General features: G+C 45.0%; 2 protein-coding genes across 2 annotated transcripts; one reads left to right on the top strand and one right to left on the bottom strand.

The window, feature by feature from the left end:
• The first annotated feature begins 303 nt into the window (after positions 1-303).
• On the top strand, positions 304-11,178 carry LOC128305530 (phosphatidate cytidylyltransferase, photoreceptor-specific). The gene is made up of 8 exons (XM_053043020.1): positions 304-1,007; positions 3,304-3,437; positions 4,275-4,371; positions 9,125-9,301; positions 9,377-9,865; positions 9,939-10,070; positions 10,155-10,289; positions 10,363-11,178. Exons 1-8 carry the CDS (start codon positions 864-866, stop codon positions 10,450-10,452), a joined length of 1,398 nt encoding a protein of 465 aa, XP_052898980.1. The 5' UTR covers positions 304-863; the 3' UTR covers positions 10,453-11,178.
• LOC128305531 (uncharacterized) lies at positions 4,547-8,342 on the bottom strand. Its single transcript, XM_053043021.1, has 4 exons — positions 6,303-8,342; positions 5,185-5,493; positions 4,967-5,103; positions 4,547-4,892 (listed from the first exon to the last, which is right to left on the bottom strand). The coding sequence occupies exons 1-4, from the start codon at positions 7,170-7,172 to the stop codon at positions 4,820-4,822; spliced, it is 1,389 nt and encodes a 462-aa protein (XP_052898981.1). The 5' UTR covers positions 7,173-8,342; the 3' UTR covers positions 4,547-4,819.
• Positions 11,179-12,954: the final 1,776 nt, after the last annotated feature.

Raw genomic sequence — 12,954 nt, 5'->3', positions numbered from 1 at the left:
GTTTTAGTTTAATACTCTACTGCAAAGAAATTGGGTTTTTTTGTATATAAATTATTCGTACGAAATAGCAATTTCATAGAAAATTAAAGATAAAAGTGTGAACCGCGCTGATGTCAATTCGAACGTCTCAAACAGTGAACCACTGTGCTAACTGTCCAAACAAATTGGCTGTTGTCAAACAGTAGGTACAAAAATTGGAAAAATTCTTGGAAAAAGCCAAAAGAATTTGCATTAAAATGTAAAACCGTACCCCAGATCTTGATAGGGATTCACGCATTCCATTCATTTAAAAGAAGTAGTGCTTTCGTGAACGTTTCGTAGACTGTTTGATTGATTGCATGCGTTGGAAGATATCGAGACGCGCTCGTACCGTACGGTTGCTTGTCTATTGTTTTGCGACTGCCAGAGAGTGCAGTTCGGTTTTCCGGAGCGTTTCGTCGTTCTTCGGGCCAGCCAAGTGGAAAATTCTTAAACCAACGAAGCACAAACAAAAGCTCCCTGTGAGTGTGTGGTTTTATCTCTGAGTGGCTGCTACAAAGATCAATAACCTTGCGGGGTCTGACCGTGGTGTGCGGTGGCCAGGTTCCGGTGTGGCCGAGCGAGAACCGTGTGTGCGTGCGTGTATGTTCCATTCGTTGGGGTTTCAGTTTCGGGTTTCGATTATCACAGGCGCGGTGTGCATTTTACTACTTATTGTGTCCCTAGAGTAGGCCTAATCTCTACGGGCTGCTTTGTTGAAGCCGAGAAAAGTTGTGTAGTGCAAAGTGTGCTGCGTACGCGTGTGTGTGTGTGCCCTACTACCGAGAACATCCGAAAAGCGGTTTGTTTGCTCTTGAACCAAAATAAAAAAGGGAGGCTGCAGCATGAGTGCGACCGATGGTGGAGGTGCCGAGCTGAGGCGAAGGTTACTAGCGGAAGGTGATGCCAGCCAGCAACAGCAGGAAAGCCCTAAACAACAGGCACAGCAACAACCACCGGAGTGTGCTACGACGGAAAACTCCGACCATGTACGTGCCCTTTTCCACAGGATGCGCCAACGTTTGGCGAAAATTTGATTCGCAGTTTATCGATTTTTCCTTGCCCCGTGTCTCGAATCGTTTCTCGCGCATTTTCCCCGTCCACGCACGGTACCGAGCGGGACAGAATGGTTCGGGGGATGTTTCCCTTTTTTTTCCCGCTGAGCGTGAAAGAAAAACAGCACGCGCTCACTTTCTCCCACTTTGTATCAGCGCGCATCTCCCGAGGAAGACGGGAAGCTGTGTGCCGCCGAGTGTCTTATCTAGAAGACAACGTCCCACGCGCACGGTACATGCTCTCTAGTCCGTGCTGTGGATATGGGGGATGCTGACTTGCGATGTAAACATTCACCTAAAGGAATCCCGCTAGAAGCAGGATAAAGGTGGCCACGACGACGTTCTTTTCTTTATCGTTTTAGGGACACCGAACAACCATGGCAGCCGATGCATCTTATCTTTATGGTCCAAATGCAGCAAAAAAAAAAGCACACACAGGGGACACTAATTAAATTTGCAAGGAAAATGTGTACGCGGAACACACGAACACTCCAGGGTAGTTGCCCACCGACGGCGTGTAATCCAATTCCCAGCCGAAGTAAATACGTTTCGTAATGCACCGCTACATAATAACGTTTCCTTTCCACACGGTTCCCAAATGGTAGTAGAATGGTGCCATTTGATCGTGTGGCATCGAGGTTTTTGTTGCCAATTCATTTAATCCATCGATGGTGGTCGGCACAATCCCATCGATTGTCTGTCCCTCTAGGGGGCGCGTTTAATCTGTTTCGTCCATAATCAAAACCCCCACGGATTGCTTCACTAATTATAGTGTAAAGGCAACCTGGTCACTGCCGGGATGTAGATTTAAAGCATCGAATCAGCTAATTGAACCGTTCTTCAATTCTGTTTGAAGTAAATGGAAAATGGAAATGGTTGCGGTTTCTTCCCTTGACTGACCGACACAAAACACACACCGTAAAGGGCGGAGTGAAATTGTGAATCGATTTGAGAGAAAGACTTTGGTTTAAAAATAGCGCACATTGGCAGAATGAATGTGTGTACCATCAACCCGCCATCATTTCTGTTTTGTTATTGCAATATTTTTTGCCCTTACGAGGTCGGAACACAGCGTAAAATACGCTAGAGCGATGGCATCACACCACCGGGTAGTAGAAATGCGCGCCCGATCGCACCACCGTCAGCCAAAGTTCATCCGCGCATAGCGTCGAGAAGGTGTCGCGCTCCGTTGTTTACAACTCCCGATTCCGATGGTCGACTCCAATGCGTGCTGGAACCCTGCTACCCATTACCGGAATTCGGTGCGGTTTAATGACACCCGGGAATTGGGCGCACTCGAGGAGCGAGAACAGCGTTATGTAATGCCTTCTAGTGCTTTGCCCTAATGGTGGTCACACTGATAGCAAGCTGGCAACCGTCCCGATTACGCGTTCTTTATCAGTCAGGTCCCCCACATGCGTTGGTCATGTGTTTATACACTAATCTTACGCGGGCCGGGCCCCGGATGCGTCCATATGGTGTGTTGCATATCAAGGGCAAAAGAAACAAACGAAGAAGGCACATTCCGTCTCTCAGGCATATCACTCTAACCGGTTTTGTGTTTGTTTTGTAGGTTGGATTAAGTTTAGTTTGAAAATAATTTTCTCCTTTTCTTCTTTGATGCACGTTATTTTTTCACTTGGAATTTTAGGAGAAAGGAATTCCAAATTAATGAATCCAAGATGAAGATTTTTAAAAGAAAAGAAATATGGAGTCAGCACGGTTCGAAAAAAAAACTGAATGTTTTCTTTGTTTTTATAAGCAAAGTAACGAATTTTTCTGTTTTTCATTCCAATTCACTCTCCAAAAATGTCATTTTTTTAATGCTTCGAAGAATAAATCTCGCTACAAGAAAATACAATCTTTCAGCTAATTAAAGTGTATGTTTCTTTTTTACCCAACTGCACATATATGTTCAATGTTTGCCTATTTCGAGAGAGTGCAACCGTTGCAATCGTGTGACCCATAGACCTTCAAAAGCCGTTTCATTAACCCATACTGGACCGTTTGAAACGGTCGAAGGTCGGACGGGTCGGAGAATTGTAGACTTTAACAATCGAAAGTGAGGCATGAACAGTTCATTGGGACGAAACATGAGACTGTTTGTGTTGGATAAGGAGAATAAACCTATTTTTAATAGAAAATTAACTTTAAGGGTTAATAATTAATGATTTCTTTCCATTAATACCTAATTAATTAATTCGACCATCCTTTCAATGTTTGCTTTTAGGTGGACTCGGAAACCGAAACAGAGGAACGCTTGCCGGAGGAAAAGTACGTGGATGAGATGGCCAAAAACCTTCCCCAGGGAACGAACAAAATGCCTGAGGTGTTGGGTCAAGCGTTGAGCGGACTGCCGGATAGGTGCGTACAGTACTGCTGTTAAGTTCGCGAACCAGCACTGAACTTCCGGTTCGGTGCCCTCGTTTGCCATTGCATTGCAAAGCCCACCATAGCGCGCGACTCACCTTGGTGCATAAATGAGGCTCCATGGGTTTCCAGTCCGGGTGCATTGCGTTATTTTGTTTGCTAATTAAATAACAATCTACCCCCACAATAATGCTATGAAATTGGAGTTCGAAATCGAAATGAGAGAAACGTTCCGCACACTACACGGTGTTACGGTGTAACGTTCCAAAGCAAACACACTCAGACACACACCCAGTAGAACAGTTTTGGAGGTCATGGAAGTTTTTCACCTATTTTTACCCTTAGTGTGACTAGTTGTAGATTAAAGAATCGTTGCACATAAACGACGAGACACAACCTGTGTCAGGAGACTAAACTCGCCATGTAATTGGATATACAGCGGTTGTATTTTTGCGGTGTGTGTCGTTTGCGCGAGACCTTACGCGGGTACGGTTGCGCGAGAAATATCAACGCTAAGATCATCATGACGTGCAGTTTTCACAACCGCAAAGTTGCGAGAACCGTCCATTAATTGGTGTCTCTTTGTCTCTCGGTGGTTTGTTTGTACAAACAAGCTAACTAGGTTTTGTGCGATTAAACACAGCAGCAAAAAAAAAAAAAAAAACAGAGGAATTACGTTTCAAATGTGACTTTTTAGATTAGCTTTGCTTTAAAGATGTAAATGTTTTGAACATAAGTGACGAAAACGTTCTCGGTTTGAGCTTAAGTGGACTTTGGTAACGCACAAAATCGAATTTTCATACTAATCTGTTTATTTTGGTTTATTTGCAGATGGAAGAATTGGGTGATACGTGGCATCTTCACGATGATTATGATCAGTGGATTTTGTTTGATCATCTACGGTGGACCGTTAGCACTGATGGTTACGGTAAGGATAACTTTGTAAAGCTTGGCCAGCGGGCTGCTTTTTTGTTTAAAAATCTTCTTGCTGGTCGGTGTTCTTGCGGGTCACATCATAATCGATATTTCTTGTCATATGATCCGATTTCTGGTTTGATTAGTATAAAGGACGTAGTATCACTGAACTAATTTACTTAGCCGATAAAAAACAAACAAAAATTTTTAGATTATAGAAAAAGCGTCGATATATTCGCGTATTTTTTTTAAATCATTCGTGTATACATTTATATTAATATCTATGTTTCGTTTTCTTTTTATTTGCAATACAAGTTTCGAACTTTGAATATCGACAGACGCAGTCTTACAGGCTGGTACGCGGACAAACAGCTTGAAAAGCTTCCAATAATTCCGCCAGACGGTTGTAATGATGTACGTTTGGTGGACAATTTACCGAAGAAGAATACAAATGACTCTGGCTATTTATAGACCGATTCCTTCATCACCTGATCAACAGACTTTGAACATTTGGCACAATTTTCCACGCTGTTCCTGAAATCATAAAGAGAAATGGATTTAGTTTAAGGTGCACTCATGCGTTCCGGCGTTTGTTTGTCAACTCATACCGTATTACATTGGTAAGGATCGCATTACGATTGAGCTCGGTGGCAAGCTTCGTTTGCAGCACCTGTACCATATCCTCTTTGGCTTGCAGTTGCTGCTTGAGCTGCGCAATTGTTTCTTCCTGTGCCTCAAAGATAACCTAAAACGGAAAACGGATATAAAAGAATGTTTATATCGGTCACTTTCGGGGTGGCGTCCGGGCAGGAGTTCCGCTTCTTACCCTTGATTCTTCCATACTCTCCGAGTAAGACGGTGGTTCGTCGAGACAGAAAAAGTCCCGCACCGCCTGGCACGTCCGCATCGCATCGTCCCCAAGAATGGTGTTGATAAACGTTTGCAGGCCCTGTATTCGGTTATCGATGAAGCCACTGCTAAAGTTGTCACCGAACCATTTCTTACGCGGCAGCACAAGATTACAGTGCGGGTAGATCGTCCGAAGCTTGTTGTTTAATCGCACAAAGTCGGTGTACCGTCGCAGCACCAACCAGCAGGTGTGCGAAATGCTATTTTCAATGCGTAACTTGAATATCTGCAATTAAGGAGAAGGTGAGAAGATTATTTAATGTTTAATGCATTGATATTTAAATGTTTTGTGATGTTTTTTCTTCTTTTCGATGAGTTAAAGCACTGTTACCGCATCGTTAGTGCCCTCGAAACGATTTTCCAATGTTTAATAGCAGGCCCCCAGGCGAGCCGTTCGTCTAATGGGGCGGTTGGTTGCAAAAATTGATCGATAATTATATACATTTCATAACAGGCGTACGGTTTTTCACGGTACGATCGATAATCATGTTGAAGGTGTAGCATCTTCCTTGGTATTAGCTTGGGTTTAAACAAATATTACCCAGCTGTGAGACGTTCACACCACCGCAGTATGCAAATTAACTGTCAATTGCGTGGTCCAGGTCCAGCATTTGTTTGTGTTCGTTCGTGCCCTCTTCGAACGGTCAAGATGACGTCAAAGGGAGTTCGTTTTATACTTCCCTAAACACACACCCGATGGATGTCGAATGATCTGCGACTCATGAAAACATGAACAGTAATAAAATACCTAACGCGATTAAAAACTTGATAAGTATAATCCAAACAAAGACGGTCAAACGTTTGGAAACATACAGATGCATAATGCCCCCCACGTACGAGCGCGGATGGTAAAATGGTGTTCTTTTGCTTTTCTTTTAGGTGGTGTGATTCATCTCGCCACACAGAGACGGCGTTCTGTTTGTTGGGTGTAATTCTATCGCGCAGGCGCCGCCGCTCATCTACCGATCGAATTTGTGTGCGTGGCTGGGGAACTGTAGCCAGCCACCATCGTCCCACGCTTCTTCACGCACTTACCGTAAAGCGAGCACGCTCCTCCATAACCTCATAGCCCACGATCGGAATGCGGACGGCGCTGGTGTTCGCCTTCAGATGCAGTTCCGATTTGTTCGTGCCGAAATCGCTACTGCTCAGCTCCGATGTACGGCGGCTCTCGTACAGCCGTTTCGTGGCAGGTTGGTTCGCTGATCCACCGCTGCTGGATGCGCTCCGGATGCTACCACCGGTGGCCATCGCCGGAGCTGCTGGTAGTGATTGCTGCATTACGCCAGGTTTCACAAACGGTACCGCAACGGTGTTTTTCACGGCCAGCGTTTTAAGACACACCTCCGATTTGGCACCGAGGTAGAGATTGTTGGTGCTGAAACTGTTACCACTTCCGGGCACGCCAACACCACCACCACCATTGAATACTTCACCCGCGTCGGTGCTGCCACCCTCGAGTAGATCACGTATAGCACTCAAGTCACTTTCCGACCGTACCGGACGTAGCTGTTGCTGCTGCTTTCGCCGTGAACGTATGCGGGACAGTGCCGGATACGAGCTGGACCGTCTGAGCACGGTCGGTGCATGGGTCGTTACTGGCAGCGGCGGACCCGTTGCTACATCGTAAGCAGCTTGGGTTTGTTTGCGCTTTGCCTGCTGGTACTGTAGAATCGATTGAACCGAGGGAACGACCGTGGATACATCAGCGCAGCCGGTTGCAGCTGTCATCTTCATGGCCGCTGCCGTCAATTGTGTCACATTCGGTGCCGCCAGTATTGTACCAACACCAGCATGGCCATCGTTGCTGTTCCACTGGTGGCTGATAAACTGTTGCTGCTGCTGTTGCCGCTGTGAGGACGATAATTTCTCCCTATCTCGCTTCTGTATAGCGCGTAGCGACATCGTCGTCGTGCCTTTCCGTTCGTTCGTTTCTTTCGTTCGAACCGCTAAACGCTCACGGTCGCTATCTTAAACGCGTCAGAATCGCACGTAGCAAAAACGCGAATGGTAGTAGTACTGCCCAACGCTGTGTGTGTTTATTTATCAAATTAGTCACAATTGGCGTTCGCGGGTTTTGTCCCTCGCGGTCTTGTGTGTTTGTGTGCAAGGTTTCTTAGCACACCGAGCGTGTTATGTTGTTTATCTCGCAAAGAACACAATCTGACAGATGATCAAGTACGCGATCACACAGCACCCTCTACTACTTGCCCCGTTTGTACGGGTACGGGGTTTTATCACTTGTTACGATGCTCTTTAAACATTTACACTTGGCTTGCTATACTTCCACTGCTAAAAGCCTTTATAAAACGCATTCACTTTCCTTCCCGAAAAACGGCACTGCGTCGGAGCGATCCGTAAACTAGCGTTACGCGATGCGAAATGAATGAATTCGCCACTTGCCCGTTTTCTCGTCTTCGGTCAGCGAAAGCGAACTAATAGCAATAACACAACTAATAACAACCCCGACTCCCCCACCGTCTCGTTCGTGTCCACTATGCGCAAAATAACCACCGCACGCGGAACGTGGAAAGCAATTTTGGGCTGCCTACTGTTGGAGGAGTTGCCGTTTTCTGTTGTTGTTGGGTGGTTTACGCCCGGCTACTGTCCTCACCACCCCCTGCTAGTTCCTTTCTTGCACCAGCACCGAGTGTGCATCACCGAAACTCTTCGACCACTACTTTCTCCACCTTCGGAAACCGCTGGGAATGGTCCCGTGTTTTGCGAAAACCGCCGCTAGAAAGCGAACGTTTCATTCTCAGCGAGCGAAACGCATTGAAGTTGGCCCGTGTAATGCCGCACCTTTGTTGTGTTATGTTACAAAGGGAGGGAAAATGTGTTTTTTTTTCTAGTCTCTGTTTGTAGCAGTCGCCTATTTATGCACACAAAGAAAGATAACACACTGCCGTTGTGTTTTTGGTAGGGAAAAACAGACAACTATGTATGCCAGGAACTCGCGGAACACCACCGCACCGCGATTGTGGTGCGTCTCTTCGGAAGGTACAGAAGGCACTTTGGTGCCTGTTGCGATGATGATGATGATTGCGACACGGGCACGGTTCACCTTCGTTTGGGTCCACATTTATTTCACACGCACACACAAACCCAACACGAATGAAACGATCATCCGGCAATGCGTTGCGCATCTCCCCGACAGCGGTCGGAACAGTGGAATGAGTAGGAGAACAACAATACATTAAAGGCTTGTTCCGTTTACACACGCACAACATATAAACAGTGCAGCTACGATACGCGATCGAGAGGCAAACATGGCCCGGTGTGTGTAGCGAACAAAACTACCTACGAAGATCACGATCGATGTTGGTTTTTATACGGGTGTATGTGTGTGTGTGTGGTGAAACAACGCAACAGCATCAGCAGCTGGCTGCTGTTGGTATCTGGTCATCGCAGCAACACTTCATACGGAACCGGGTTGCTATAGGCGACCCAGCAAGCATGGTTGCATGGCATACACTTACACCACGAAAACCACCACACACAGACACGTACGTTGTGGAGCATATTAATGGAAAAAAAGCCGTCAAAACATTTGCTCCACGCGAGCGCCGACGCGGAACTGCACGCGAGTGCACTTTACTTAACCACATGTTTTGACCACCAAGTCTTCCCGGTGTGTGTTTCAGCAGCTGGAGGACATTTGAGAATGAGCGCACGAGAGGCTTACAGGAGGCTTAACTGTACGTCTGAAGCTCTTTTGAAGGTCTCGGTGCATGGGAAATGCAATTATTGTGGCCTTACTTGGATGTTAGCAAACGACCAGCTTAGTACAACAATGATGCAAATAATGTAGAAAGTTTACTAACAATTTCTTTATTCTTTTTTGTCCTTCTCCGTAGGCTCTTGCTGTTCAGGTGAAATGCTTCCAGGAGATTATTTCGATTGGCTACTCCGTGTACCGTATTCATGGATTGCCATGGTTCCGCAGCTTGTCCTGGTACTTCCTGCTAACGTCCAACTACTTCTTCTACGGAGAAAATTTGGTCGATTACTTTGGAGTTGCGGTTAGCCGTGTGGTAAGTCAATGAGGCACCTCTCCATGCGTGTTTCTCTTCTTGCAATAATGCTGTCTGTTTTATGTGTTTTTGTAGGACTCACTGCGTTTCTTAGTTAAATATCATCGCTTCCTATCGTTCTGCTTGTACTGCATCGGGTTCGTTTGGTTCGTGCTGTCGCTCGTGAAGAAGTACTACATGAAACAGTTCAGCCTCTTCGCCTGGACACACGTGGCGCTGCTGATTGTGGTGACGCAGAGCTACCTGATCATACAGAACATATTCGAAGGATTGATCTGGTTTATCGTGCCGGTTTCGATGATTGTCTGCAACGATGTGATGGCGTACATGTTTGGGTTCTTCTTCGGCCGCACCCCACTGATTCAGCTCAGCCCGAAGAAAACGTGGGAAGGGTTCATTGGTGGTGGATTTGCGACCGTCATATTCGGTCTGGTTGCATCGTACTTCCTGTGCCAGTTCCAGTTCTTTGTCTGCCCGATCGAGTACTCGGAATCGGAGGGACGTATGATCATCCAATGTGAGCCGAGCTATCTGTTCCGACCGCAGGAGTATAGCATCGCATTGGTTAGTGTCATGGCATGGTGGGCAAGAGTTAAGCTTTACATATTATAAATCATTCCTTTATGTTTACTTCCAGTTTGGCGCAAGCAAAACCATCACGATGTATCCGTTCCTGCTCCATTCGCTCTCGATGAGCATCTTTAGCTCGGTCATTGGACCGTTCGGTGGCTTCTTTGCCTCTGGATTTAAGCGTGCGTTTAAGATTAAGGTACTTTGAAGTTTTTTACAGCGCGAATGGTGGTGGTGGTGGTGGTGGTTTACAAAACTTATCGTTTCATTGCACGATTTCTAGGACTTTGGAGATATGATTCCCGGACATGGTGGCATTATGGATCGTTTCGATTGTCAATTCTTGATGGCCACGTTTGTGAACGTGTATATCTCCAGCTTTATTCGTTATGCTTCCCCACAGAAGCTGTTAAATATGGTAACATTGAGCTTTTTTCCTTTAAAGCTTTATGTAAAATGTTATTTTTTTTTTCATAACAATTCCCACACAGGTGTACAATTTAAAACCAGAAGAGCAGCTGCAACTATTCAATCAGCTGAAGGACAGCCTGGAGGAGCGCAATATCATCAATTTAAATTAAGTTCCCGGACGAGCGTGAACCAAGTTACCCGTTGTCGCTGTTATTGTTGTATTATGCGTTTTTTGTTTGTGTGTATGGGTTTTCATTTGTTTTTTTTTTTTTGGTTGTTTACCTTTTTTTTACGCTTAGTAATTTACCTCTTCTGCCATTCGGAAGCAAAATGGGCAAACGACCATTCTCGAAATGGGAAATCAGCAAACGACGCTTTAACTTTTGTTTAATGAACTTATGCTACCATTAGATAAATGGTTCTTATTGTTGCGAGAGTTATCTGCATCTGGAAGAAGATGGAACGCAACATATTAATGAATCGCTCGCCCCAATCTCGGACATCGCAAACGAACGAGAGCCCCCAACAGAACAAAATCAATCATGATCTCGGGTTTAGGTACGGGCCGCAAAACCGTAATCCGCTTACATAGCTGTCTATTGACGGTCCGGATGCAGGCGGTTATTTGCCGCCCGTTTTCGACCCAACCAGTATTCCGCTGTGTGGCAAAGATAGATGATAAACTTGTTTTCTTATATGAAGAGCTTTATTCAATCTTTTCCCTTTACTTGTACAACGGTACCTTCATTGAAGCGATTGAGTGATGCTTGGTTGGCTCATAAGTTATTATTAATAAAGGAATCCATATGCTGGACGGATAATTGAAGGCGAGGACTAAACAACTGAAAATCGAAAACGGAGGACATTTATTTGCAGTATTCACACACACACACATACACACACACACACACACACACACACACACACACACAATAAAGTGAATCTGAGGTAAATTGTTCACTATTGCGTGGTAAAGTAATAGGAGGAAAAAACATATTTACATCGGAAGGATAACGTTGTTTTTCGTGCTCGCGTGTGTGACGATCGATCGTGGATATTGGGAAGCTGCAAGAAAGATGATTCAACGTAGTCACCGATTAGAACAAAAAAACAAAGATGGACATGAGAGAATTGTAGCGAATGTGAAGAGTAGAAATGGTCAGAAGCATTAATCGCATATATTTAATCGAACTGAAATCCAGGCTTTCATTCCGCAATTTGAGTGATGTCTTGGGAGAAGAGAACTAGAAGAACAAATAGTTTTGTGCAATAATATATTATATACACCTGTGTGTAGCTAAATGGAACTGAATGCCGTGTGGAGAGTGGGCGCAATTCAAGATTACCAGAGCATATATTTCGCAGTACGTACGCAACACAAGCATACACACACACACTCTCACAATAGTGTAAGAAAGATGTATTCTTTGAAGAGGGATGTGCATGGCCTAGTCCCACGTGGAAACCCCATTCCACTTACAACAAAGCTGGGAAGTTAGGAACAAAACGCGAGGTATCAAAGTGTAGGTTTGTTTTTATAACCATTCATATATTGCGAATACCAATGTGTATGTTAGGACCTGACCTGACACCCCGCAAAAACAAATCCAAGAGAAGCTCCCTGTAGAAACAGAAACACAGTACGATAAAAAAATGGCCCGCTGGAAAATGGGCACATTCCAGGATGGAGGTTAAAGGCTGCGCACTACAATTGTAACTAACCCCTTGGTTGAAATGTGTGAGTCCGGCCAATCATCTTCGATTTAGCTAAGTGTCTCGATAAGATACATTCAGTAAACACCTGACTGTTTAGTAGAAATGTAAGTTAGTTCTGACGTTCGGATCGCGTGCCTAGCATGGCAGCACTGAATTAATACGTTTTTCGATGTTTTACCAAACAACGGGACGCATGACCCTACACCCCCCCCCCCCCCCCCCCACTCCCTGTGTACGGGGGAAGTGTATGGGACGTCCAAACACAATTAGACCTATATCCACACGGTAGAGTGCGTATCGATGTTTAGAATTGGTTTATTTTATATATCAACGTTTAATAAAGCAATTGAAAGCAAATACGCGATGGGTCAGAGGCCGTACCGCAGATAAACAGCCCGGGTCTTCGGAGTGGTTTTGTAATCGCTTTGTACAAAGGAGATCCCAACAACATCACGTGGGTTTTGTTTCGGTTGTTGCTATTATTCCATTTTGCGCTAGTTGTTGTACACTTCTCATCGTTATCATATTGAATAGTAGATTATGCTGTGCGCGCGAACAGCAACTATTATAGTTAGGTTCAGTTATGTTTAATTCTCATATCACGTTCAGCAATCGGTGGTCTGTTATTCGTCGCGGTAACCAAACATTAAAACACTTAGGCAGAAAGAACAAACAATACAAAGAAATACAATATTTAGCAACAGAGAGCCATGTCTAACCATGCTAACCCCGTGTGATCGGGTGTATTTGCAACAGGGATAAAATTGTGTAAACTTCCTGAACGGGTGCGTGCAAGACAACCAGGGACGGACAGGCCAGTGATGAGAGAGTCACACTGTAGTTAAACGAAATCAGCGTCCACACGCGAAGAGTAAAACTTGTCTATATTGCCCTGGCTCGATAATGTTTCACGGAAAGCTGTGCATGAGATGGAATATATACATATAATCTCTAAT

The sequence above is a fragment of the Anopheles moucheti genome, chromosome 3 (genome assembly GCF_943734755.1).
Source record: "Anopheles moucheti chromosome 3, idAnoMoucSN_F20_07, whole genome shotgun sequence".
Taxonomy (NCBI): domain Eukaryota; kingdom Metazoa; phylum Arthropoda; class Insecta; order Diptera; family Culicidae; genus Anopheles; species Anopheles moucheti.
This window is presented reverse-complemented; position numbering and strand designations above follow the sequence as displayed.